Here is a 27,283-nt window from a genome sequence, read left to right on the forward strand (position 1 = left end):
CTGTGAAGCAACTAAAAGCGTCTACAGTTTTGTAGCAAGTTCAGGTCTACAAACCACAGCTGAAAATATTCGCATGAAACAAAGTAAAAAAATCCGTATTAAAAAGATAATCACAGCGAACACAATAAGGATAATTTAAAGCATGCAGTTGGCACCTAAAACAATTGGTTCTACATCTTAAATCAATTGATAGTTACAATGATGGAGAGGCCACGAGTGAAACGTTGCAATCCTGAGCTAAGTAACGTTTTCTCGTAATACTAAAGAATGTCTCGTGAAAGAATTCCCTTTAATATAGAAACTTTAAGGTTTCCCAAAATGGAATTAAATAGTTCTGTTATAAATATGAGAAATATCGCATTAATATACAAGTTAAAATAAGGAAACTATTGTGGGAGAGAACCGACCCTCTCCAGTTCGTCATTAAGCCACTCTACTGCCCATGTCCACTTCCGGCGGAGGTCCTGTGCCGTCATGAGAATCTGGTGCGCAAGGGGACAGCTGAGGAAACAAATACAAAGGAAGTGAGTAAAAACCTTCCTATCTTATTAAACGTAACAACATATCCAAAATCAAATCACGCGTTTTGAAACGTGATTAAAATTAAAATCGTAATCATGTAGCTGTGAAATCATAATCAGAAGTGAGAAATGCGCATCGGCTAATTACTCATTGTTCTATCGGTACTGAAGCAAAAATCTAAAGTTGACAATGGTGCCGCTGTTGTTGGGTTGAATGAAAGACAACAATAGGGGTCAGGTTAAGAGACTGTCACGTTGCGGGTGAAACCACTTGCGAAAACAAAAGAAGCAGCAAACATCTCTATGTCTGAGAGACCAGCCAAACGCCAAAGAATCGAGTTATCGTTAGAGAAGAGAATTGAGTTGATCAAATGCGCGGAATCAGTGCCTAAACCAACACCGAAGGCTCTAAGTGGGATCGGTAAATCAACTGTGGGTGATAATTTAAAAAAGAAAGAAGTCTACAAATGAATTAAAATCGGCGATCATATTACCCTGTGTGTAACACGGAATTTTTTTGTAGATTAAATAAAATGACGTTGAAAAGCTCCCTTGTGATCCATGTCGCTAGTTCCTTTTTTGATGTGCTTTATTGATGCTCGTGTACCATGTACTGGTACTAACAGTCAGACAGTACATTCTGCCGCATAAAATTGCCTTATGAGTAAAACCTCAGTACACCAGACACCCCTCCAAACCAGACATTTCCTCCGGTCCCAAGGGCGTCCGGTTTTTGAGGGGTTCCACTGTACAAGTATTGCATCAGCTGAGAGCAGATTTCACTAATCTTTCCTGGTAGCCAGATGTTTGAATGCAACGTTCCAACAATTGCTTACTGACCTGCAGAAAAGAGTGACCATGAACTTGATGCACTGATACGCTCTCTTCTGATAATGATTCTTCGAGCGCTGAATTGTGTCAAACAAACCTTCTTTGTCGTCTGGAATTCCTTTTCAAGAAGTAAAATACCAGTCAGTATTATACTCAAAACGAAGTGGAATCCATTCCTCTGTGAAAACATGTTTTCTAGTTGTATCTTTCGTTAGTGACGTCTGAGCTGCTACTACTACTTCTCTTGTTAAAATCTGAAAAGTGCCCCGAGTTTCGAGAGGTCTTCAACACATAGGTTGGCGTTCTCGGGAATGACAAAGTCGGGGGGTTAAAAAAAATGCACACCCACAAATGCCATGCAGGGGGGTCTCAAGTAAGTATAGAAAATAATCCAGTAATACACTGTAATTACTATCTGGCTTTGTAAAACAGAGCAACATGTGTAAATCAACGACTGTTGTTACCTTTAAGGGTGTTATGAATTCTGTGACTCTGCCAGGAGTCTGTTATAAGCATCATTTGCAGCAGTAAGTCTAGGTATGGTCGCAACTCATATGTGTACGAAAATGCAACCTTAGAAGAATAACGAAAAAGATAAGTACAAAAATGAGTGTCTTCACTCCTTTTTTTTTTTACCTCCATTTACGATACAAGTTAATCCGTAACACTAAGAAACTATTTGCAGACCATTTCAAGAAAACAAAAGCAAAAGGGTCAACATATAACAAACATATAAATATATCTATGAATACACAAGGATATCGCACTACTTCACCTGCCAGAGAAGTTCACTTAATACTATCCGTGAGAACTGTGGATTTTCCCAACAGCAAAACTGCAAAGAACGACGCCTGCAAGATTAGCTATCAAGGATTTTAATGCAGGCCTGGATGCCAATTCTCTCCAAAACTACACTAATGCAAAGCACTGGGTGAATGAACGAAAAACTGCTGACCGAACAATTCAGGCCTGATTTAGGAGTTACAGGTTTTCAAAACAAGCAAGAAAGGCTGTCTTATACTCACTCTTAACAGTTTCAGCGTGTCTTCCGAAGTTGTGCTGTCTTCAATCACTTTCTTTAAGTATCTGTGGGTCAGTTATAAAAATTATTATAAAAAGAGAGACAAGAGAATCACAACAACAAAAACAAAAACAGCAGCAACAACAAACTAACGTGGCTTTGGTGAACAGGATGTCTGCCACTACAGGCTGAATCTCCATTACTGGATGCCCTTCGCCAAACGGATTCGCTCTTGGCTGTGTGTTCTGAAAGTAAAAATGACTACAATTCAGCAATTCAAAACCTCATTTAACGCAGATAAAACAGGTTTTTTTCGCTCGTTGTTGCCTTTCTACTCTCAATGCTGAATGAATTAATTTTCGGAGATACTCGTGGCATTCTTTTACATTCGCTTATTCGATTAAAGGAGGATCCTATTAATTTACAGGATTCCTTACCGAGACGGAAGAGCGCATTCTAGCCGAAACGTCGCAGCAGCGAACTAACTGAGACACAACCGAGTAAAGTTTTCCCAGTTCAGCGTACTGGTAACGAATGGGAGGGCCTGGGCCCTCGTCCAATGCCACCAGCATGAACGTTGCGGGAACACCGAGCTGTAGGAGTTGAAGTCTCTGCCAAGAAGAAAGAAAATGACTCATGAATACGAAGACATAATAATAACAATGATAATGATAAAAATAGCAATGATGGCAACGATGACGATAATGAGTGATGAGAATAATAACAATGATAGTAATAAAACTTGGTCTATGAAACAGTCTGTTTAAGTCAGCATGAGGGTAATTTAAAGCTTCTCGTACTTGTGTAAGGAGTCATGTGCCAATACAACTCAAGGAAATAATACAAAGAACCATAAAAACCGCTTTACTTGTCATGTCTTCGACAAATGGACTTACTTTTGATCTAATTCATTGAATGACATCTACCAAACAAAACAGTTACACACCTCAGGTGGACCAATAGTGGAGTACATGAGAAAGAAGTGAAAGTACTGTTGTAAGTGACGGCCGTGTTCTGGAACCTCTTTCTTCAATAATCCCAAAACGGCGCTTAGGATATGGTCACTCAGGGTCGCTTTGTTGTCAAGATCTACAGGACAGAACAACAACAAAGATGCACTCGTTTCGTGACTCCATCGAATGCTTTTCAAGAACTAGCGTCTTCCTATGGAGCGAAACTTGGTAGCGAATACACTAATTATAACTCAAAACACGAATGAACCACGAATGAATAACTGTTCGTTGCGACGCGACATTATATAAAACAGTTATTGCATGGTATAAGCTGATTTGCAGCATATCCCTCAGCATAACCGCCTCCCGGGTAGCTCAATTGGTTGAGCGCCGGACTGTTGTGCGGGAGGTCGAGGGTTCAAGCCTCGGCCGGACCAACACTCGAGGTCTTAAAATAACTGAGGAGAATGTGCTACCTTTCTATAACATCAAGAAATGGATAGACATTCTAGTCTTCTCGGATAAGGACGAATAAACCGTAGGTCCCGTCTCCTGCATCTATTAATTAGTTAATTTGGTTAGGCAGGGGACGTTAAAGAACCCACTTCACGAGATTACTGTAATGTGGCCTGGCCTGGCTACTGGGAATTGGGGAGGGGGAGCATCTGTTAGATTCGCCTTTAATTTAATGTAAACTGCTTAGCAGTCTGGTAAGGTCCCCCGCACAGTGTTGTAAAGCGCCATGAACTCAGGATATGAGCGCTATATAAATAAAAGTTATTATTATTATTTATCCTTAATGGATTTCCGTAGGATGAGAGTAGGCACTGCATTAGTTAACATCATTTATCGCGAAGACTCCAAACGGATTCAAAGCCTCGAGCAGTCTCAGACCTGCATATTGTGTGGTCATAGAATACTAATAATACACGACATTAGTCCCTCTTTTAACCAAGTGACTTGGACATGCCTTGTGTAATTAACAAACCTGATTCTTGTTTAATGTCGTCCGGGTACGGATAACAGGGGCCGTCCTGCCGAGAGAAGTGCGCTAAAAACACCAGAATCTTAGCAAAGGCACTTCTTACCTATAAAACAGATAGAAATGGAAAAACAGAAAAATGAAACAAGAACATTCTGTCCGTGTGCACGAAATAAATGAATAAAGCAAACTAAATTTGAAGGACGAGAATCTAAAAGACCTTACCTCTCCGCTGGGGCACTCCAATAAATACTCTGAAAAGCGATCAGGATGGGAGAACAACACAAACTTGGCGAACCACTCCCGGACAGCCTTAAACTGTCTGAGTAAGACACACACTGCATCGTACCATTCACCCGCTGGACCCCTGTCACAAGTTTAAACGTACAGCAGGCAACACTTCATTTCATTTAGTAACTATCAGTAAATTGCCGCGTTTATTCAGTCAAAGAAGTTTCGCACACATTAAGTGTTAATGAGCTATGCCCTTCGTTCTACCAAGTGTTTATGGATATATGGGTAACCGTAATCGCACTAAGTATTCACTGAACAGCCAAGATCTACGATGAAAAAGATGCTAAAATGGAACAAAGCGGTAAATATTGTTGACAATTCAGTGATTACCTGATGGTTTTCTTCGTTCGAAAGCCAGTAGTGAAAAGGAACTTGGAAACCAACTGAATGCTGGTCATTGCCAGAGGCTCCATCTCCGCCTGAAGAACGAAAAAATACACATATTACAAAGTTTCCCTTTCTTGTGTCTGTTTCCCGGCAGGGACACTGTATTGGCGGTAACGTAACGTGTTTTTTTTTTTAATATTTAAATTTCTTTTTATCAATAAAGATTTAGAAATGCAAAGGCTAGCAAAAACTAACGATAAAAACCGACGTTTCGGTGTCATCATGACGCCATTGTCAAGGAGAAATACCACTGAGTAGTTCGGTGCCAAGGTTCCTTCCAAGGAACCTTGGCACCGAACTACTCAACCATGCACCTCGGATTGAAACCAAGGTATATGTGAAACCAACAAACACGGGCCTACTATTACACTACCAAAGCCATGTAGACAATCGCTACAAACGGAGCTTGCTGAAAACTATGCCGGATCGCGCACACCGATTATCTTCCTCCTGGGCCCATTTCTCTGATGAGTGTGATCGCCTAAAGAAAGTTTTCGCACGGCTCAAATACCCGGAACGCCTGGTAAATTCTACCATTAACACCTTCTTACAATCAAGAATTGTTGGTACGCAGCCCACACAGACGCCCAAAGAACCAATATCCATTGTTCGTGTGGTCATACCTTTCAAAGATCAGGAATCAGCAAATTATGTTAAGAAAGAGCTCAAGAATCTTAGCATGAAGGTGCAGACAACTGTCCAGCCAGTATTTGTTAGCCGCAAAGTTGGCCAAGATCTTAAAGTACGAGAAATCAAGCCACAGATTGTCAACCAACAACGCGTCGTTTATCAATTTCAATGTGACCTGTGTGATGCGGGTTATGTGGGCTATACACGCGGACACTTACACACACGCGTGGATGGACATAAACGCAAGGCATCTTCAATATATAAACACTACCACGAACGGCACAGCGAAGTCCCGAAAGACCTACTGAAACGTTTTAGCATTCTGAAAAAGTGTAGTAACAAGTTCGATTGTTTGGTGAACGAAATGCTTTTCATCAGAGACTTAAAATCCACTCTGAACGTGCAAAGCGATTCAATTCGCGCAAAAGTATTTGTTTAATTAGCTCGTAACATATTTATGCTAATTTAGTGTTACACCTTGCCACAAACTTCAATTTTTATTTCTCCTTGACAATGGCGTCATGATGACACCGAAACGTCGGTTTTTATCGTTAAATTTCTTTTTAATTTATTTATTAATTTTTTTTTGCCTTCAGCGTCCAAAACTTCGGCTCTTGCCATTTAATTACACAGTTAAATCGCAGAGTTCCATTTTCACTAGTATGAAACTCACACGGGCTTACACGTGTTAAAAGTGGTATTTTGTAAAACTATCGCCTAGTGTGACACTTCCGTTAGCTAGTGCTGTGGCAAAATACAATACCGACGTTCAACGTACTCACCGTATTTTCCAGAGCAGCATTAGCGGTTACCAGCTTCTTCATGAACTGGAAATATTCACCACTGTACTGGATTCGGTTGTGAAGGAAGTGCACATTCTGTTTACGCACTGCTCTCTTTATTGCTGGTGGCATCCAACAATCTACGAAACAGAACAATTCAATGCTATAATCAAACAAACACGTTTCTTTATTTAAATATGAAAGTTCTCGGGTATGCTGCTTCATTTCAACATACTGTGAGAAAGGGTAACGACCCTTGTTGCTACATATACAAAGGCAAAATTAGATCACGGGAGATTTTTCTGAAGTGTTGCGTGCCTAGCACTTGAAAAGTACATTCTACCTATATAACGTCACGTCCTTAAGGCCAATAGAAATATATATATATATATATATAGAGATGGAAATTGTAAATCAACAACGAAACATAGTTTCCGTGACTCGTAGTTTCATGCTTACGCAATCCTCAGACCATCTGATGACTGCGAAAGCATGAAACTACGAGTCACGGAAACTTTGTTTCGTTGTTGATTTTACTATTTCTATTTACGCTCTACTTTATGTATTGAGCACTATACAGCCAGCTAAAGCATCTCCTTCAGACAGATACATATAGATGTATATATCTTTTTCAGTTTTGATGGAAGCAGTACTTACTTCTATCAACATCAACAGTTCTGCCTTTATCCATGACATCAAGGCGTTCATAAAACAAGATGTAGGCATTCCACCATCTCTTCTGCCTCCTGTATGACATCCTAGCAAGCAAAATGAGTGAGTGACATTGACTGAGACGTACCGAGAACATGATTGTAAGAACCAAGGAGTTTGCGCACTGACCTTTTCAGCATATGATCAAACACTTCACCCATGTAATCACCTCCAAAGCACTGAGTCTTTAGTTCCTATCAGTAAACAAGAATATGCTAGGCACTCACTGTCACGAGAAAGAACAACAAGCATGCAATAGCTTTATTGAAATAACTGAGGGTATAAAAATGACTGATCGATTGCACGCAGTTAGAACGCTGAATTAACGTTGGCTCTTCACTGACAATTCATTTTCTATCCTAACATAGTATTTGTAATGTTTACGAAGGTCAACATTCATGATTGCTCCGTTATTTACGAGCCACACGTTTATCCCGACCACCGAAAAATTATTACATTAACCAACGGGAGCCTGCACCTCATCATCGTCCATTTTGCATTCTGAGACCTCGCCATCGTCAAACTTGTACCATTTGGGAACATTATCTGGAGAAACTCTGGGGATAACAATGTAACAACAAAATTTACCAATGCTACAAAAACAGAACTTTCTCTACGTAATTCTAATGAAAATGTACCTCAACTGCAGCCAAATAAACGCAAAATATTACAATATTGGACATTTTATCAAGAGCGAAAAACAACAAAGAACACAACATAATGAGGGGAATTCTTTTCGAGTGTGCAGGACGGGGGTCTACTAATGGCTTCGCTCACTATATAATGTGGTTCTATTCCACAGAGGGGACTCAAATTTCTTTTTCTCTGTCTTGCGCCCTTAACAATGAATGAAATCTTTCCTTAAATTTAAGAAGTCTGCAGCATTTTTAGTAGTTTCAACGCAAACGCCATCGGATATCCTCTTCATCAACAGACAGTACAATAACTTCTAATTTCATTATGCTGTATTACTGGTTTTTGTTATCTCGCTCTCGTTTGTTTCACAAATCTTGATTAAATCGTGCATCTAACAACTTCTTAAGCCGCCACAAAGACGGAAGCAACAGATACCGTAACAGTAAACAGTTCAGTGGCGAAATTAGTTGTACCTCTGCAAGACATAAGAGTAATAATGTCCACCACTAGCTTGTCCACTGTGTACCAATATTCCCACCAGCCGGTACTTGGTACTGCCTGTTATTTCACTCTTTAATTGTTCCTCTGCTTCACTTTCAGTTGAGTTTTCAGCCATTTCACCTGAAACAAAACATTCCGATGAGCTAAGTTTATCAGTCACACAAGAAAACGAAATTGAGGAAGGTAAGTATTCAATTCACAACGTACATCAAACAGTTAGGGTGAGTACGAGTCAGCGAAATGTTGAATACAAAAACAACCTCCTCGTTTACCCTTCGTGTTATTAATAAGTGTGTTTGACATCCCAATCAGGAGTAACCATTGTCTCAAAGTCACTCAAATGGCTGGTTTAAGACTTTCAAGCAGCAAGGATTTATAAGAGTTCTTCAACATGATGTGTGAACATACCTTGAAGCTTTGCAAGACCAAGCTCTGTAAAAGGCTCCATGTCCATGTCACGTGGAAACTCGAAATAATCATTGAATTTCACAGCACACTCTCTGGAGAGAACAAAGGAGCCATCGCTTAAGACGAGTCAATAAAAGTAATGGGAAAGAAAATAGGAAGAGCTGAGAATAGGAATTTCAGTTACCTTTCCCAGTCATAGTCAAAGCGCTTTAGTTGAATTGCCAGCACTCGAGGAAGCTTTTTAATGCACATCCGTTTGACTGTGTCGACCTACACATCACAGAACAGTAAATAACATTTATTCTGTTTACTCACGCAAACAGGTCACCACATTAATCATGCAAGTAAATTCGGACCCCCTCCCTACCCCCCACATTCCCGAAACAGGCCACATCAATCGGCTTTAACTTCCTTTATTGACAGACCGTGATAAGATTGGATACTATTTCCCCTTATCACATACGCAAAAATCGTGATGTAACTCATCATAAAGGAACTGTGAAATGCATGGACATCAAAACTAGGTTTAAAGGACAGCAGAAATAATAATGACCTTTCTATCACACTTTTCACAGTGGTAAGCATTGGCGCCCTCTAACAAGTCTCCCTTGACAAACTGTTCCAAAGAATCCACTAAACTCTGATGATTACGAATGTCCACATTTAGAGCAATGAATGGTGCCTCACGGGAATACCTGATACAAAATGAATCAAATGATTTAACCACAATACAGTTGCTGGTAAATCGCCACACCGTTGAGAGCATGCGAACCAGAAAGTTAGGACATGCAAAAAAACACAATTTACATCCAGGAAAGGTAAAAAAAAAAAACCATTGAATTAATAGAGAAATAAATGCTATAGAAGACTTAATAAAGGCGGGAATGTATTTTCGCTTAGTTACAAAAACTGACAAGTTGGCTTGAATTAATTTTCGCGCAACTCACTTCCTGTTGGTTTGCAAGATATAAAATGCAGTGATAGCCAATACAGTATCTTTGCCAGTCATCATTAGCCAGTATAATTTGGTCACTAAGAAGACGATTATAAAAAGATTACAAAGAGAGATAAGGCAGTCACGTTGGAATGAACTTTCGCTCATTTTTCCTCCCGCGAAATAAGCTAAAATAAATTCTACGCTTTTAAAAAGTATTCCACAGTATTCCCAAAAATTATCAAAGAGCGGAGTTATTCATTGTTCAGACAAAGTGTAAAATAAGCAGGATAATTGGACGTGTTTCAATGCAAGGATTGATATGTCTTTACTGCTTCAAACAATTGATCTCTGCTATACAAAGGAGTAAGTGAACTTGACTTGTACCAGAAATACATGTCATGTGCCAGTTGATCGGACAGTCAAGAAAGATTGATAGCTTTGCATACTTTGCATGTTGAGTTTCCACGTTAAAAGGAATGGTATGCATACACACCTATGAGGACATCCTTTACAAATTTTTTGATCAGCGAAGCTACCACCCAGTATGTTGGAAAACAGAGGGTCTCCACTCAGCGCTTTTAACCCTTCATCCAAGTTATCAACCAAATTGTTGAAAAACTCCAAGGCATCATGTTGTTCACGTAAATTCACTGGTTCACCCCACAACCTAAAAAGCAACAGTAAACGAGTCAAACTCTACAGGCGGGAACAACATTTACCATGATAAAATCATCTATACCTAACAAGGGTGACTCATTTAAAAAAAGATTTACTTTCATACATTGAATCAGCTTTGGAAAGAAGGATGTCATGACTGATTCAGATAAAAAAGTAACTATGGAGAACTTATTTCATAGTTTATCGTCACTTCATTTCCTGAATTAACTGATACTTGCTAAAGTTTTCTAACCATCATTTGTAAGATGAACGAATCACCAAGCAGTGACAGTGTCCTCGAATCAAAAGGCTTCAATTAATTAAAATCACACAAGGAAAGCAAGAAAGACTCACTTGAACGTTTTCCAGAATCCTTGAGGTACATGGAACTGCAGCTGACTCTGTGCCAGGTGTCCAAAGATGAACTGAATCTGATTAAGCACACTGATTTGATATCTCTTAATCTCCAGTTCTTTAGTATCGTTGGTGTCAGTGTCCTTATCATTGTCTTTGTTGTCTTCAGACTGATATCCAGTGTCTATGGTGTTCTCACTCTCGGATTTCTCCTCTACGTCCACACCATCTTCCTCTTCCTTTTGCACAGCTCCTTCCACTTTCAGAACACCCTCACGTAGTTCAGGAATCATAAAAAGCTGAAACAAGAAACGCTAACGTGTTACCTGCAGTCACAGCAAAACATGATATTCCACTGCACTTAATAAAGTGAACTAACCAATTCCAAACTGAAACACTCCTTAATATATACAATTTTGATTTAAAATCCCGTGTAAATAAGGTTGACTAAAGCAGCACCACACCTGGAGTTTGTTGGGAATATGCCTGTCATTGGATACGATTGGTTTTGGTTTCAATACAAAAGAAATCCACCTGTGACGTATTAAAATTCACTTTACAGGGAACTTTAGGCTTTACTTTTAAGGGATAGTTACGACAAATAGAGAGGCGAAGAGGTTAAAAAAATTACCAGATGATGAATCTTCCACATACCTGCTGAATTACGGAATTCATGTAACACGTGGCCCCTGCATTTTTAAGACCCACATAACCTTTGGATGGGCGAGGTCCAATTGGAGGTAAATGTTCCCACTCTGTCAAAGGAGGGTCCTCCCCTACACAAGAGATATTTTAAAAGATATAAACGCATTAATCCAAAGTTGGAGAAAAGAGCGGAGATTGACTTAGTTTCTCCAGAGAAAATACTTACTAGGAACTAAATTAAACGACAAATAATTTATGCTTTGCAAGTAACAGATAGGATGGTCACATCTGACACAGAAATCATATGTGAAGACAACCAACGGGAGAAAAAAGTCCCACACGTACAGGGAGAGTAAATTTTCCACTTCTCCGCACTAAATGGTCTGAGCGAAAGAAAAGACACCGACACACAAAAAATTAACATGTGGTAAAAAAACAAAACAAAAAAACTAAGTTCTTACCGGAGTAGTAGAAATCAGTGAGGATGTCAGCTAAGACTTTAAGATTTTGAACACAGCCTCTACAAAGAGCAACTAAGAGATCAAAAGCAGCTACCATCGTAGTTTGAGTGGAGCAGATTGCTGTGACTCTCTTGTTCCAGACGTCATCTGGAAAAAGAAATAACAAGGTTACATTACTGGTACGGCACATTCTAACTGAAGCTAATTGATATTTACAGGTAACTGGCTCTGCGCAGCAAAAACGTGGAACAAAACTGTATTCCTTACCATTACCATTCCTGGCATCTATGATAAGTTTGGATGCAGGGAAGATGAAATCTTCGACAAGATCCTAAAAGCAAACATTTTTCAACGTATTCAAATACAAAACGACAAACTTAATGACCTACAGTAGTGTAGTATGTGTGGGCTACACTATCTGCTTAGTCAATAATGAATAATGAATATCTGATACAATGAATATATGAAGTTCATATATTTTGAACTGCGGTAGTAGATACGTATGATGCACGATGCTCGCAGTAGAGAGCGCTATTTATGCTATTTATGATTTTCGCTATTGCATAAATAGCGCTCTCTATTGCGAGGATCGTGCATCATACGTAATGAATATCTGCTTAGTCAATAATGACCTACAGTAGTGTAGTATGTGCGGGCTAGACTATCTGCTTTAAAAAGGCAGATTTTTCACAACGTTTGTTCAACACTAAAATGGACGTATTACACTAGGAGGATGGTCAAAGAAGCAAAACATTTCAAGCTTAGACCAAAAATAAACACCGAGCAATTTTCTGTTATACATATTCAATGGACAGCTGTATTTCAAGAAGCCTAAAGTACCGTTAAGTTGTCTAAATTTATCAGCGTATGCTAAAATTTACGGAACTACATGTTCCGCGACACTTGATATCTATTTAATATCTATACCTTGATAAGATTAGGTCCATCCTTTTGTGAGCCAATAGCAAATTTCTTTTGAGCTGACTGGAAAAGTAACAATTCTCTCGTAACTCCTAGGTGACCTTCTAACAGGGAGTCATCCACGGCAGAGCTTCCTTCCTCAGACGATAAAACTAAATCCTGATATAAACAACAGATACGAATCAATCACTACTAAAACTCTTATTGCGATACAGTACCATCGGGCTCCCGTTAGCACTGCGGCACGAGAGGCGAGACGTATGTGAACAGTCTGACGCTCATTCTCGTGCCAGACCCTTTGCGGACCTCGGTCACCAGCTCGGAACGCGTGGGTTTCGCCGCTCGCGTAGCACTGCCAATGGGAGCCTACTCGCAAGGTAGTACTGAGACAGCTGAACGGCAGTTTTTTCTATTTAATAATAAAAATGAGACCTTCATTCGAGTTAATATCATAAAAGAAGGTACTTTGATAAAAAGTTAATGGTATCAGATTTGAACATGGCGATGTAGAATCCAAATATGCCCATAGATGTTAAGTGAATCATACTCCTAGTAACCAACCTTTGCTTTTTTGAGCCATGTTATTTCGGTGTTCAGCATCATTTCGGCCGTGGGCAGGGGACAGTGGGTCAAAAAGGCATGGGAAAGTAATCTATGAATTAAAAAACAAGAATGCTGTCGATTAAATGTGCGAGTTAATCCAACGGACACCTTATAACACCTGTGATGTAAGTAAACTAATCAGGCACAAAATACTCTCCAGCTTGTAAGAGAACGCTTCCTGTCTTTGTTGAAAGACACTAATTCATGGAAAGTTTCCTTTAAGTTAAATGTGCATGTTTTATCTGAACAAATGTATGCAAATATAAACTGAACCAATAAAAATTTTGTTTCAGTTTCACAATTTCTTAGGTTTTAATGGAAGAAAGGGCCTTTCAATCTAATCATTCAAATGACATACCCCTAGGGTTTAAATCAATTTATTACTCCTGTTGAAAAGTACAACTTATTACTGCTATTTTCCTTTGTTGTTCTGTATGTCATCCACTATGACTGACCATGCTACACTGCTACTCACTTGCAAAACAAGCTAAAGTATTCATATGAAGAGCCAGCATGATCCTTAATGGAGTTCTGCAAACCAAAGTCAAAAGTAATCAGTGAACAGAGTTATAACTAGCAATCACAACTACAATGCATGGGGCAGAACACTGTCTGCTAATATTAAGAGTCTTTTTGCCAAAGATGTCTTAAAGTGAATCACAAAACAGTAACAGTTCACATCAGCCAAAAAGTGAAACAGTACAATTAGTCATCAAGTAGAGTCTGATCTGGTTGAAGTAACTCAGGATCTTGAGTGGCATTACCTCATCATTAAGGTCATATTTCAGTTATTTCATGTACCTGTAGGTCACTGAAGTGACCTGAAGTAAAATTTTTCTCAATGTTACCATTACACAATAACAAAATTGTCAAACAATTATTTTGAAAAATACTTCATGGCTGGTTTCATCTCACCCAGGAGACTACACAGATACCTTTTGGAATTTTTGAGCAAACTTGTTGAGCATTACACTCAAAGTACTGTTCAAGAATTCATGATGTAAGCAGTCTAGCCTTCTATTGCAGAGGGACTCCCAACCAAAAGTTCATGATTGTGTTAATATTCGTTGCCATTATCACCAACATTTTAAAATAAGTATGAGCTTACCACTGATGTAAAGCCAAGTAATGACCTTAAAATAAACTAACACTACCTTGATAGACAAAGAGTGAGTGCCATGTACATCTACTTAACTAAAAACACTCACCACAAGTACAGTAAAAAGAAGTGTAATGAAAAAGATGAGTGGTCTGTGACCATGAGAACATCGTGTAGCAATGAGAAAGAACTGTTCTGCTGTGCTACATCGGATGGCTCTACACAAAATGAAACAGAAAAAAGATCAGTTACACATTGCCAAAGTCTGTCACATACAAACAGGCTGTGATTTTCCATTAAGGCACTATTCGATATTTTTAAGGAATGTGGTACATTACATGTACATTACAGGAAATAAAGAATATAAATTTGAGTACCTGCTTTGACACATTATGAGGAGATCGATGATAAAACATTGCCAGGATTTGTCCTTTGTGAGAGTTTCAAGGAGACTTGGACATAAGGCTAAACACACACTAAGTACCTAATATGAAAAAAACAATTACACAAAGAACTTAGATCATTCAGTGCAAATGTAGTTGTTAATCATTCCTACTATTAGTTCATACAGCTTCTGCATGTTGGCTTAATTCAGCCCGAGTTGTTTCTAATTAAGTACAGGTCTCCTAATCAGACTCAGTGAAGTCACGGTATTTAACTCCTGTTGTGCTCTAAAGTAATTGATCTCAAGAAAATAAAATACAATAGTATTCATTCAACTGATTGGAGTCTTAGTTTATAAGATTAATTTTATTATCTACAATATTTCTCTTAGTATTTGATGTAGACAGTTTTAGAAGCTTGCATAACATTATTTTGATTTAGCACTTCATCTAGTACATACTACTGTAGGGGTGTACTGAACCTATGACCTTTGGTGGTAAAAATGTTTTCAGTTTTTTGCTTTTTTTGTTTTATAGTGAAAAAAAAAAAACCCTTCAGAGCAATAGAGGGAGTCTGTCAATAGTTCCTTTTTTGTTTAATTTGCTAAAAACTACTGTTTTTCAGAATTAAATACAATAACAAACGACAGGAAGAAATGAAACAACTTACTTCAAGTGCTTCTCTTGTCACTTGTATGTCATCGTTATCAAGACTTTTTGTACTTGTCTGAGATCAAGAAAAAAAAAAAGTTTTCCTCATTTAACCACAAGAATTTAAGTGAGAAAACACTTACACCAAAATACACAGAACAAGCTCACCAAGGCTGTCACTAAGTTTCTTTACACACCTTTAAAACTTTGTTTAGGAGCATTTAGTGTGCAGTTTATCAACTGGTGTTCAATTTGCCTCACAGCTTTTTCCTTCATTTTCTTTTCATAAATTTATTTTAGAAAAAGGAAACTGATAAGAGAAAAAAAGGAAAATCTGACCTTTGAATCATATGCTTTATGTATTTCTTCATTTGTTGATTGGATGAGATGTAACATGCCCACACCTGCAGCCCATGATAACCGTTGCACAGACTTGACAGCATTTAGATCAGGTAAAGGCTCTGTAACCTACAAAAGTTCAATACATCAAGATATTAATGAGTAGAATATCAATAACTTCTAGCCTCACAAAAGTAGAGGCAAAAAGAGGTAGCAGGAGGAAAAAATGCTTTGAGGTGTTAGTTACCACATGTCACAATCTGGTGTTGATCTCAAGGTACAAGTTATTTAAAGTGATTTTATTCATTTATGGTCACATACCAATTTTTTTCTATATTTTCCTTTTCATTCTTTTGTACTGACAACTAAAATGCAGAGATATTTTGTCACCCACATCCTGAGAGTGTTATTTTCTGTACTTTCTTACCTGACTACTCAAGTGACCAGCAAGTCTTACAGCCATGTTCCGTAACATGCACTCTGTGCCAGGGTTAGGAATGTACTGCAAGGCTTGCTGTAATATGACTGCAGCATTATGAGCACTAGCAGAGATTGGAGGAGGGGAACAGGATGGGTCAGAAGGTTGAATGGCTTCTGCTACCACTGTAACCTGAGCGTAACCCACTACTGTCAGCAACAACTTGGCCATTTTAAGGAGAGTGTAGAATGCAGCTCTGTAAGTGAGAGGACAAAAAGGAAAGATTGTAAGTACAATGTTAATAGAAAAAAAAAAGATAAATCTAGCTAAATGTTGACCATCAAAGCAATAGGTTGCATGCTGTAAAGAATGGTGCTTCAAATGAGTTATTCCCACTTGGTCTTTCTGCTGGATATGTATGTTACTATGAGAGAAACCTGTACATGTTCATCTAAAAAGGACACTGACAATGCCACCAATTTAGTGCAACAAAACAGCTAAATGAAGATAAAAATAAAGAGCCATATTTCCAGATTTTTGGTTTGAAATCAAGTATGTTATCAGTTTTGTCTTTCTGTCACACTATGGTATGCTACCCACAATAAGAATTGGTGCCTCACTACATTGCTCTGTGTCTCAATTATGTTGTGTACCTTTTAGTGATTACATCAGCATGTTGAAGGAATTCTGTACTTGTCAGCATGTTAAGTATGCATTGAATGCCACCACATTTCAAAAAGTTCACCTTCAAATACACAAAATTTAATTAAAACAATATGACATGATTGATATGTTTACCATTAATTAATTTTGATGGAAGTTCAGTCTGATTTACGTAAAACTGGCATTGAGCTTTTGGAATAGGACTAATGAGTGCCCTTAAAGTCTATGTGTTTCTTCATGATCATCGAGCTGGATGTTCCTGGCATCGATCTCTGGAAGTATGTTGATGATACCACTATTTCAGAGACAATAAGCAAGAACCAAGACAGTCACATTCAAGTTGCTGTTGACACCCTAGCAAGCCGTGCGACCGAGGATAAGTTTCAACTAAACAAGACGAAATGCAAGGAACTGCTCATAAACTTTAACACTAACAACCCTACTTCTTTCAATCCAGTTGTTGTTAATAACAAGCCCATTGACTTAACTGCTAGTGCCAAAATACTAGGCCTTAACATCTCTAATGATTTGAAATGGAATTGTCACATTAACTCCATTATCAAGAAAGCTAAAAAGCGCTTGTATTGCTTATCTCAGCTTAAACGCTCTGGTCTTGGTACCCATGAGTTAGTCCAGTTTTTCTGCACTTGTATTCGTCCGATTACAGAGTATGCATGTCCTGTCTTCCATGACGGCCTCCCCGTGTACCTCTCCGACAAACTTGAAGAAATGCAAAAGTGGGCTATGCGCATTATTTTTCCTCTTTGCTCATATAACGAGGCCTTGGCTGAATCAGGCCTGACTAAACTTTCAGATTGCCACCAGAAACTAGTTAATAAACTATTTAAGAATGTTTTACAGAATTAACAGAACAAGCTCCATGAACTTCTTCCTACTCGCAACACATGTACCTTTAACCTAAGAAACACGTGGAAGTTTAAGCCAGTTTTTAAGACAAACAGGTTTCATAATAGTTTTATTACCTTCAATGCCCTCAAGGCTTGAACGGTTTTATACAACCATTTTTTTTTAGAACATATATTTAGTGTCCTTATTGCTGTTTTAATACATTTAGTCTATTTAATGTAATTATCAATGTTTGAAACTTGTAAATAATCGTAGAATTCAACTTTTGGTTGCAAATCGGTTATTAATAAACTATCTATCTATCTATCCATTTACAGGTATCCTACTCATACACACCTGGAATTCTAAAGTTTGGTGATCGTGACTGGGCAATGCAGCAGGCATAAGAAGGGAATAAACAATCTGAAAGAAAATAAGGAACAAAGGTGACATCCAATCCAAGGAATAGCCACAAAATATCACCATACCTTCATTAACATAGGGTGATCCTTGAGATAAATTTTAGTTGGGAAATAAAGGGTGAAGCAGGACTTCTTGTACATAATTATGTATTCACACATGTATTTTGTTTCAATCATTACAAGCATCTCGATAGTTTAATCCCATATTTGGGAAGGGATTCATTCCTGCCACTGACTGGTCGGCTTATAAACCCCACCTTGTTTTTTAACACCATATCAGAGTTTTAGTAACTTCAAGTTTCTACACTTTTGATCCTATTTATTTCATTGGCAAATTAAGATCATTCACCATACCTCTAGGTTGTAAAGAACTTGTGTTGAAGAGGATATGAAGAACATGTTGTCAAGTAAAGCAGAAGATTGTTTAGAACTGTTTTCTGATGATGCTCTACAAACATTCTTGATATTTCCCACTGTCTCTGTATCTAGAAAAAAGCATTTATTTAAAGACCATTTTGTAATGTAGGAGTGTAAATTTTCAATAAAATGTTTAAATAATGTAATTCAAGCCAATATTGCCATTTGACAAAATTGGTAGAAATGGATTGTTGCATACAACCACAACTCACCTGATGGTATGAGATTAAGGAGTTGTTGAACTCTTTCTCTTAGATCAGGAATGTTATGAGCTATACCTTGATCAGATAGATCAATAAGGTATTGCATAAAGCTGTGCCGTTTGGACAACATCTAAAGATAAAAATTGATGAGTATGATACAGCAGGTGCTGAACTAACTGTATCTCAACAAGGCAGGTTGTTGTTCTCTTAAGTGAAGCAGGTGTAACCTCTCTAAGTACTTCCGAGTGTTTCTGGCATCATTTAATCAGAAAAAAAAAATGTGAAATTTGTAATTAAGAAGTAAACATGCTTACAACACAAGATCAGCATAGGACTTTCTTTCATTGTCCCAAGGAAGTAAGTTCATGATACAACCATGTACATCAACATGCACACAAAACCAAAATTTAGAACTGTAGTTAATGATTTGTTAACGAAATTTCATCTTTTAATGTTTTCCTCACCACTCCTGGAAGGCAGTTCTCAGCATCTAAGTTTGGACCATCCAGAGCAGCTGGTGTAGACCCCCCTGACGAGTCTGATGATGAATCAGGTGATGATGGCATGGAGCTATTCATTGTTCCAATCTTGGCTGTTATTAACTGTTAAATTAAATGCAAATTAAATCTATAACTCAGTTCATGAACACAACATGATGCTTAAATCTGAATTCATTATCATTTCAAAATCAATTATGAGTACCATAGCAAGTCCAACAAAATTACCAGCAGTGATGGAATAAATTCATGCAAAATATTTCCTTGGAGTCTTTCAACTTCTAGGATCTGAAAATTACTCCTTAATAATTTTAATGTAAGATTCAAAGAGTGTCCCGTACAGCAAGGGATAACAGTTTCTATTGATATAAGATAGGGTCCATTCAATTTATAACCAAACAACAACAACAACAACAACAACAGAACTGTCGACTGAAAATTCATCATTAAGTGAAATACAAGTCCAACACTTACTGTCCTGTCTCTCAATGGCACTTGTGAAATTAATCTCTTGTCATCAGAAGGACAGAGGATCTCTCCATTGACATACAGATCAAGCCTGGCTGTCTGTAGTGAGTTCTTCAACCTGTACAAAAACAGACAAGCAAAGAAATAATTATTCATATCAAAGAAAACACCAATAAGTCTTACTATGTTTCATACTCCAAAAATGGATTGGTGACAACCAAATAAACAAAAACACACCTGCTCATAACCTGTCGTCTGACAGATGCTATAGACTCATTTGTGTGTGACCAAATCTCAAAGTCTTCTCCCTGACGACCATGGGATGGGAATCTGACAATCAGAGAAACATGTCGGCCACGGCATGACCTACAGAGCAGAGAAACATTTAGTGACCTGGTGCAACATTTTGCAGACAATTTGAGCACAGCATGTACCTTCCATGAGGTAAGATTGCTCGTTCCTCTGCATGTTCATCATCGCACTCCGCAACATACTCTTTAAGAACTGTCAGACAACGGACTGTTTTCTTTGCTTCTTGCTGAAGCTTTTCCTTTGGAATTGTAGACTTGTCTTCGATATGGGTAATCTCTGTACCCTTGTTGGAAAATACATCTGCAGAATGGCATATCTGGTCTGTACAACTCTGGATGAACTTATCATGGATGTCAACCTGTGGAGGTATCAACAATACATAGTAGCTTTAATAGAATGTAAAATGATAAGTTTAATGTTTCAGACAAGAAGTTTTGATTTATGTCAATTTTCCAAATTCTTAGATGGAATATTTCATTGAAACACTAGTACAGTCTTTCAGTGTATGATCTGACATTCAAAATAACTCCCAGCTTACATGTAGTTCATCACATGTCACATTTCTTTTAAGAGCTCACAAGGTAACAAAATATTTTTAGAGTATCACTACATATGTACATGATGCCATGATGTACATGATGACAGTCTAATCTCTCCACTCTACACCCAACTGAAGACATTGACAAAAGTTTATGTGAAAAGACATATGCTATTAAATCCTTCCAAACATCTCTTCTTCTCCTTAGCTATTCAAGTAGGGTTTTCATTAACTTTTGAAGTAGAAGGGTGCTGCCTTATGAGTAGGCAGGTACCCTAACAAAATTGAGGGTACCCTTCAATATCCGCATCGCCCACAAACCCATCACCACACTACGTCAGTTACTAACCAACGTTAAAGACAAAGACGAACCGAGGAACAGACAGGGAACGATTTATAAGATCAATTGTTCCAACTGCCAAGCCTCCTACATCGGTGAGACTGGCAGAAACCTCACAACAAGACTGACTGAACACAGACGGGCGACAAGGAAAGGTGATGTCAGCAATCACATTGCTGAACACCATTGACTTACCAACCACAACATTGACTAGGACTCTGCGCAATGCCTTACCTAGAGCACTGACTATTTTCAACGACTGACTCTGGAAAGCTGGTTTACTAACTTAGAACAGACTCCCCTAAACAGATGTCAACAACTATCCGCTCCATACAAACGACTCATTCACGACATAAACATCACAAACGACCGAAAAAGAACGACCTAACTTTACCGACAGATCGAAACAGACCAATCACGACCGACTTACGTCACTTGAGTCTTACAGCCAATAACATCACGGCAAAACCAACCAATCATTTCACAAGAACTGGAATAAGAACATTCTACTGACAACAATCATTCACTTGACTCTGATGATGACTTCCGCACAGGTTGTCGAAACGTCAGTCACTACCACCGACAACAGTCCTTCTCAGGACTACACTCACCCGGACGATCAGACTGCACCTTCACATGTTACTCCCGGGTTCAAACCATTTACTGCATTCTTGAATGCTTTTCTTAGCTTTATTTTAAATGAAAATTAAATTGGAACAAAGTTTCTTTCAAGTTTCTTACTCCTGTTTGGAATGTTTACGCTTTGAAAACCAAAAACAAGGTTGGCTTTATATTGAGATGCACATGTTAGCTGATAAGCACCTTTTACGGCGACATTCTACTCTCGTTGTTTATTTCTCATTTTGAATTGTACTTCAGAAGTGTTTAATGAACAGTTTAAGAAATGGAAAGCATAGGAAGTATTGAAACTGTATGTAACTTTTCAAAAAAGAGAACCATTCCTCTGAACCTAATTAAAACCAGAAAACTTTAATTTAATTTTCTGGGTCATTGTGCTTAACCTTTCATACACAAACAAGTGCTTGCATGCTTCCCTCACAGGAATGTGTAAATAATACAAGAAATCTTTTGACTTTTGTATGTAAATGACAAGAAAGAGTCCAGGATGCATTGAGTTTTTCTTTTGCTTGCCATGGTAACTCCGTAGAATGCATTTGCATTAAATGTGTGGCACACCATGTGCAAGAGTTATGTAATACGTAATCAGGCACTTAAAGAACTCAATTAACGTGCAGCGCCTTTCTTCTCAAAGTACATCTTATTTTCACAATCTGGTGGCAAATAATTGATAAATAAGTGCGGAAAAGGGTTTTAAACTTACAAGGAAGAGTAAATATTTAGTTGAGGTTGATAGTTTTCTTCTTGACGATTTTTTTTTTTTAATTTTGTACTTGAGGTAGCCGGGTACTCTGTTTTGAGTAGCCAGGCGCCAGTACCTGGGGCCTGGCTTCTAACAAAAACCCTGTTCAAGTTCTAGAATATGCAGATTTGCAGAGTTATAACATCAGAAACTCAACCAAAATCTACCAAGATCTACATTTGTCTTTGCCAAAGCACTTGATGAGAAGAAACAGCTTGATACAGTATTTCTGGATTACAGTAAAGCATTTGACTATGTATCTTTTAACTGCTTATTAAGGGAACTGTATGGCGTTGGTATAAGAGGGAACTTGCTATCTTGGTTTAGAAGATATCTGACAGATCGTTTGCATATGACAGTTATAGATGGCTGAGCATCTTTTTACTACCTATTTCATCCAGTGTGCCCCAGGGGTCTATCCTGGGACCCTTGTTGTTTATAATATATATTAACAGTGCCCCAAGTGTGACAGATGCTAAGACTACTGTCCAACTCTATGCAGATGATATGAAGTGTTATCGAGTTATTGATAACGGTGCTGACGCAGTTCAACTACAAAGTGACTTACTAAGCTTAACTGGTCGGTCGTCTGAGCATTTCATGAATTTCAACGCTAATAAGTGTAAGCACCTTGTCGTGACAAAGAAAAAGAGTTTTATGCACACATCATATAATTTGAGCGGGTCACAGGTTGCAGTCGTTTCAACTGAGAAAGATCTAGGCGTTCATGTTTCTTCGAATTTATCCTGGAACGATCACATTGACTTTGCTATAAGTAAAGCAAATAAGATGTTGGGTATTATCTACAGAACGTGCACCATTGACTGCGACCAAAAAACCATGTTGATTCTATATAAATCGTTGGTACAATCGCAGCTGGAGTACGCATCTCAAGTTTGGTCTCCCTATACTAAAGAAAAAGTTAAGGCCCTTGAGCGTGTTCAAAGGCGTGCCACCAAATTTATCTTGAAATGTGATTTAACTTATCCGGAACGTTAACTAAAATTTGGTCTTTTGCCTCTCGAGTTTAGAAGGGAGGTTTTAGATTTATGTTTCTTTTTTAAATGTCTGAAGGGGCACATTGATTTTGACGTCCTATCATATGCTAGCTTCAAATCATATAAGTACGATATGAGGAACACAGAAGCCATACTTGCCACGGGTCGCTTTAGAACCGATGTTTTTAAATTCTCATTTTTTAATCGCATTGTGGATTTATGGAATGAACTGCCTGTAGCTATTAGGACAATTGATCGAGTATCATTGTTTAGTAAGAAAGTGAATCAGTTTTATATCAGTAAATTTAACTTAAGTAAGGATAAATTGTTATAATTTTTGATTATGTATTGTTGTTGCTATTTGTCTAAGTTAGTTTTTCAATTTTTTTGTATTTTATCACAGGCAGTTTATTTAAAATAAGGAATCTAGAATTCTGTATAAACTGGCCTAAATACTCAGATATCTCTTTTTTATACTTGTATATATATTTAACTCCTTGTTTTTGTTTTTGTTTTGATTATCTGTGTAATTGAATTTGAGTAAATAAATAAATAAATAAATAAACTATTAAAAAAGCTTTACATTTTTAACCAGTGTGACTTGTTCTCAGAATGTCAATTTTTCAATTTACCTGAGTAGCTCTTAGTTTAGGTCCCAGGGAGGTGAAAGTCTCCTTGAGCAGTTCAATGGCACGAACAGCAATGTCATCTGAACCTTGAAGTACCACCTGAAAATCATAGCAGATGACACCATAGAAAAACTTTGAACCGCAATGGTAATGGATAGGCATGTGTATTTGCAACTTATATGACACCAGAAAAGTAGTCAATTTTTCTTGATCAAAATGAATTTCTGTTCTGTTTGCTACTGAGGTCCACATTAATTTCCATAAGCATTAAGGTCGAGAATAACATTACAATAACAAGGACTCCTTGCAAATGTGATGCAATGATGTAATAAAAAAAAAAAAAAACCCTTCCAATATGGACAAAATATTCAACCCTGTTTAATGAGTAACTAAATGGAGACAGAGGAGCAATCAGACAATACATCATGGAACTAAATGTGTAGTTTAGGCATGAATAATGTGTCATTACCTGCCATAAGTAATCCACTCCTATCAACTCCAAATCCTCCATTAAGTAAGCTCTCCTCTTAGCCACTAGTTTACCTTCTTTAACATTGACTCCTCTAAAGAATCTTTCAAAACATCTGATACAAAAAGTTTTTTTTAATAAAAAATTATTTTGGGGTTTGAAGCAGCTTTCCTTTTTGGATGTCAAACACAAGTGTTTCAAGACAAAAATAATAATTAATTTTTATACCATTGGTTTATCTGTTTCTTTAAATCATGAGGAACAAACAACCTTTCAAAACCTCCAAACTATTGGAGAGTAGTATGTTTTGAAGGAATGCAACTTCCAGATTTTGGTTAAATAATGTCTCTGCAATTAATTACAAGGATCAAAGTTTCCCTAAGATTTAGGACTCATTAACATTCACAGCAATTCAAGTGCCACTAATTCTTGGAAATATCACAGGGATAAAGCTTAAATGGAATTTTAATCCAAAAGCCCCGTGCAGTCCAAACATTTGGCAAGAATTAATGTGCATCACTTTCACACAAAATTGTGCGTTAAAAAAATACGTGCAAAATAGCGCAGTATGTGCCTGATTAAACTTTGTTTTTGTCACAAACCTTATGCCATTTTCTGTTAAAAGAGAGGGATCTAACTTGAGGACATTTCCTTCAAAGAATGATCTGCATATTTCAGGATCTAAGTCTGGTTCATCCCCCATCAACTAGAAAAAAAAAGTAAAAATAATGCATCCATGCTATAGGGGACAACAGGGAAGTTGGCAAGAACATCTACAAATGTTCACCTTGGTTGCGGACATTACAACAATTCTTTGAAATCTGAACACAAATACATTGTAAATCAAATCAACCATTGCAACATTAATGCAGCACTTCGCATGTGTATATAATTAGTCTTCTTGTACCTTTGGCCTTGCAAATGTGTTGTATCTCAAGTTTTGAAATTGTGAAATGACTAAATGTTTTAAAATGTACACCAAATAAATTACCTAAAATTGTTAAACATCAGGCCTCAAAAAAATTATGCCATGCTGTACATGTGATATTATTAGGGCAGATCATAATTATTATTACCTTTGAAAACCACTTGAAACAACTCTCCCTATCAGATGATAAAACAGCTTTTTCTGCAAGACACTGCCAGATCTGTAACCAAATGATTTTGATAACTCAATCACTAAACCACTGAGCCTTTAATTAACCAATTCAATGACTGATTATAAAATGTTTAGTTACTGACATATATTCGTGTTCAATTACCAATTTGGCCTGGCGTTCACATAGCCATAACTGTCCATCTTTGAGAAGAAACCTAAAAAAAGGAGAAGTACAGGAAAAAAAAATAAGAAGCAGCAAAATAGCTACCATAATTTCTGGCTGTTTACCTGCAGGTAATCTGTTGATTTTGCCTTTAACAAGTGTCACTGTGGGTAATAGGGAGGTGTGGGTTATGTGAAAATTTTGAAATCTACTGGTAGTTGAATTAGAAAAAAATTCTCACCTACCCACATTTCCACCTCTCAAATGAATTTTATTGTGTTAAGAGTGCCACAAAGCAACATGAAATCATGATGCCAACTTCAGTTTATTTCATGCACAATAAGTTGTGCGGCAAAATGATTTTTATCTGCACGTGTGTACACAAAACCTTGATGGTGACAAAAATAATCCAAGGGTATCTCGTGCATCAGTAACAAATTTCCAGTTAACACTAGCTTGAGATGAAGAGAATTTTCCCGTTTTCATGGACTTGCTAAGCCCAGAAGAACCGGAGATATTGATTTTTTTAGAAAAGCAACAATTCAACATGGCGTTGAATGATCGCTCGTATGAAATGTGGTCACGAATTTGCATTCTTTTGAGTATGTGTATTCTATAGCCTTTTTGTACAAATTTTCCTTGCTTTTAAGGTGCGGGTTATCCACCAGTGCAGGTAATCTGCTGACTTTTTTCTTTGCTGTATGCTATAATCAACTGGTGTGGGTAATCGGCTGTGTGGGTAAACAGCCAGAAATTATGGTAACAGACAGTTGTTCACTGTTGTTCGAATTCAAGAGATTCAAGTAAATATTTGATCTGTTTGGGAGCTACATAGTGGTTTGTCTATGTTTCCACAATGAAATTTTCATTGTCAAGACTGAAATTCAAGAACAGTTTACCACTGGAAGAGTACAAGTGTACCTCAACACCAAAGGAAGGTAGAATGCTTGTTTCATCATATTACTGCTTTATCAACTATAGACCAGTCTCAAATTTCATATTGCGACAATAAGTTTTCTTCTGAAAATCATCAAATTTTGCCTAAGAGAACTCTGCCACTGCTTTCCAGGGCAAATTCAGTCTGCATAGCGTTAGGGATCAATTTTTCCACACACATCAACATCTATATAAGTGATTCTTCAACTGTCACTTAAAAATAATAATGACATGAAGTTGTTCCTCGAGGCTTGGTGGGGTGAGTAAAAGTTTACTACTAAAAATGTAACCACTTCATTCTAGAGAAAAGTCTTAACCAGTTTTTGTTGAAACATGGTGCTCTGTTTTCTATTTATTTATTAATGTTTTATTTTCAGGTGGTCTAATTATCTTGTTGTCAACACTGAAAAAGAGGAGAAAAGGGGAGATGTTTTGACATGTGTAATAAAGCTTGGAGATAACTTTCTTGTTTTTGAAATTTTGTGCATGAACAGTATAGATACACTGTACAACTCTCCAATCCATTTACTAACATATCTGTTTCATAAACATGTGCATGTAGTACCTGAGAAAGTTAAGTCTCTCCTGTACTTGAGTCACATGATTGTATCGTCCATCGATTTTTATATCACCTGGGACTACATCTGGTTTACCTGAGACACATATTACAGTCAGTTACCACCATGATTTTCCCAGAAAAACACAGTTTAGGCTTCAAGGATACTAAAATTTTTTGTGTTCGAAACAGTTGCCATAAATTGTAGTGCCCTTACTTAA

General features: G+C 37.6%; 2 protein-coding genes across 3 annotated transcripts in view; one reads left to right on the top strand and one right to left on the bottom strand.

The window, feature by feature from the left end:
- Positions 1-27,283, bottom strand: part of LOC111337228 (ubiquitin carboxyl-terminal hydrolase 9X) — a 47,338-nt gene that overhangs the window by 1,207 nt on the left and 18,848 nt on the right. Inside the window, exons 20-65 of one of the 2 annotated variants that reach the window (XM_088726523.1) lie at positions 27,072-27,159; positions 25,571-25,622; positions 25,385-25,456; positions 24,911-25,014; positions 24,309-24,423; positions 23,843-23,938; positions 20,076-20,311; positions 19,879-20,007; positions 19,648-19,759; positions 19,141-19,278; positions 18,686-18,806; positions 18,411-18,541; positions 17,992-18,057; positions 16,779-16,870; positions 16,135-16,381; positions 15,708-15,836; positions 15,388-15,444; positions 14,712-14,818; positions 14,444-14,552; positions 13,711-13,766; positions 13,194-13,284; positions 12,639-12,791; positions 11,979-12,042; positions 11,712-11,858; positions 11,260-11,381; positions 10,606-10,904; positions 10,088-10,261; positions 9,211-9,352; positions 8,842-8,927; positions 8,658-8,749; positions 8,222-8,369; positions 7,591-7,669; positions 7,242-7,306; positions 7,059-7,147; positions 6,402-6,541; positions 4,933-5,021; positions 4,529-4,675; positions 4,315-4,409; positions 3,320-3,462; positions 2,811-2,984; positions 2,527-2,618; positions 2,378-2,438; positions 2,128-2,187; positions 1,817-1,925; positions 1,362-1,470; positions 408-501 (exon numbers count right to left, since the gene is read on the bottom strand). In XM_088726523.1, coding sequence (XP_088582649.1) covers positions 408-501; positions 1,362-1,470; positions 1,817-1,925; positions 2,128-2,187; positions 2,378-2,438; positions 2,527-2,618; positions 2,811-2,984; positions 3,320-3,462; positions 4,315-4,409; positions 4,529-4,675; positions 4,933-5,021; positions 6,402-6,541; positions 7,059-7,147; positions 7,242-7,306; positions 7,591-7,669; positions 8,222-8,369; positions 8,658-8,749; positions 8,842-8,927; positions 9,211-9,352; positions 10,088-10,261; positions 10,606-10,904; positions 11,260-11,381; positions 11,712-11,858; positions 11,979-12,042; positions 12,639-12,791; positions 13,194-13,284; positions 13,711-13,766; positions 14,444-14,552; positions 14,712-14,818; positions 15,388-15,444; positions 15,708-15,836; positions 16,135-16,381; positions 16,779-16,870; positions 17,992-18,057; positions 18,411-18,541; positions 18,686-18,806; positions 19,141-19,278; positions 19,648-19,759; positions 19,879-20,007; positions 20,076-20,311; positions 23,843-23,938; positions 24,309-24,423; positions 24,911-25,014; positions 25,385-25,456; positions 25,571-25,622; positions 27,072-27,159 — 5,321 coding nt within the window. Of the gene's footprint in view, positions 1-407; positions 502-1,361; positions 1,471-1,816; positions 1,926-2,127; positions 2,188-2,377; positions 2,439-2,526; positions 2,619-2,810; positions 2,985-3,319; positions 3,463-4,314; positions 4,410-4,528; positions 4,676-4,932; positions 5,022-6,401; positions 6,542-7,058; positions 7,160-7,241; positions 7,307-7,590; positions 7,670-8,221; positions 8,370-8,657; positions 8,750-8,841; positions 8,928-9,210; positions 9,353-10,087; positions 10,262-10,605; positions 10,905-11,259; positions 11,382-11,711; positions 11,859-11,978; positions 12,043-12,638; positions 12,792-13,193; positions 13,285-13,710; positions 13,767-14,443; positions 14,553-14,711; positions 14,819-15,387; positions 15,445-15,707; positions 15,837-16,134; positions 16,382-16,778; positions 16,871-17,991; positions 18,058-18,410; positions 18,542-18,685; positions 18,807-19,140; positions 19,279-19,647; positions 19,760-19,878; positions 20,008-20,075; positions 20,312-23,842; positions 23,939-24,308; positions 24,424-24,910; positions 25,015-25,384; positions 25,457-25,570; positions 25,623-27,071; positions 27,160-27,283 lie in introns of both variants that reach the window. The other variant, XM_088726522.1, reaches the window with a different exon arrangement.
- On the top strand, positions 5,264-6,116 carry LOC148726997 (uncharacterized). The gene has a single exon (XM_088726524.1). It carries the CDS (start codon positions 5,408-5,410, stop codon positions 6,056-6,058), a length of 651 nt encoding a protein of 216 aa, XP_088582650.1. The 5' UTR covers positions 5,264-5,407; the 3' UTR covers positions 6,059-6,116.

The sequence above is a fragment of the Stylophora pistillata genome, chromosome 7, assembly GCF_964205215.1.
Source record: "Stylophora pistillata chromosome 7, jaStyPist1.2, whole genome shotgun sequence".
In the NCBI taxonomy this organism is placed as follows: Eukaryota; Metazoa; Cnidaria; class Anthozoa; order Scleractinia; family Pocilloporidae; genus Stylophora; species Stylophora pistillata.

Coding starts and splice junctions, on each gene's coding strand:
- LOC148726997 (XM_088726524.1), top strand. CDS start 5,408: ATGCCGGATCGCGCACACCGATTATCTTCCTCCTGGGCCCATTTCTCT.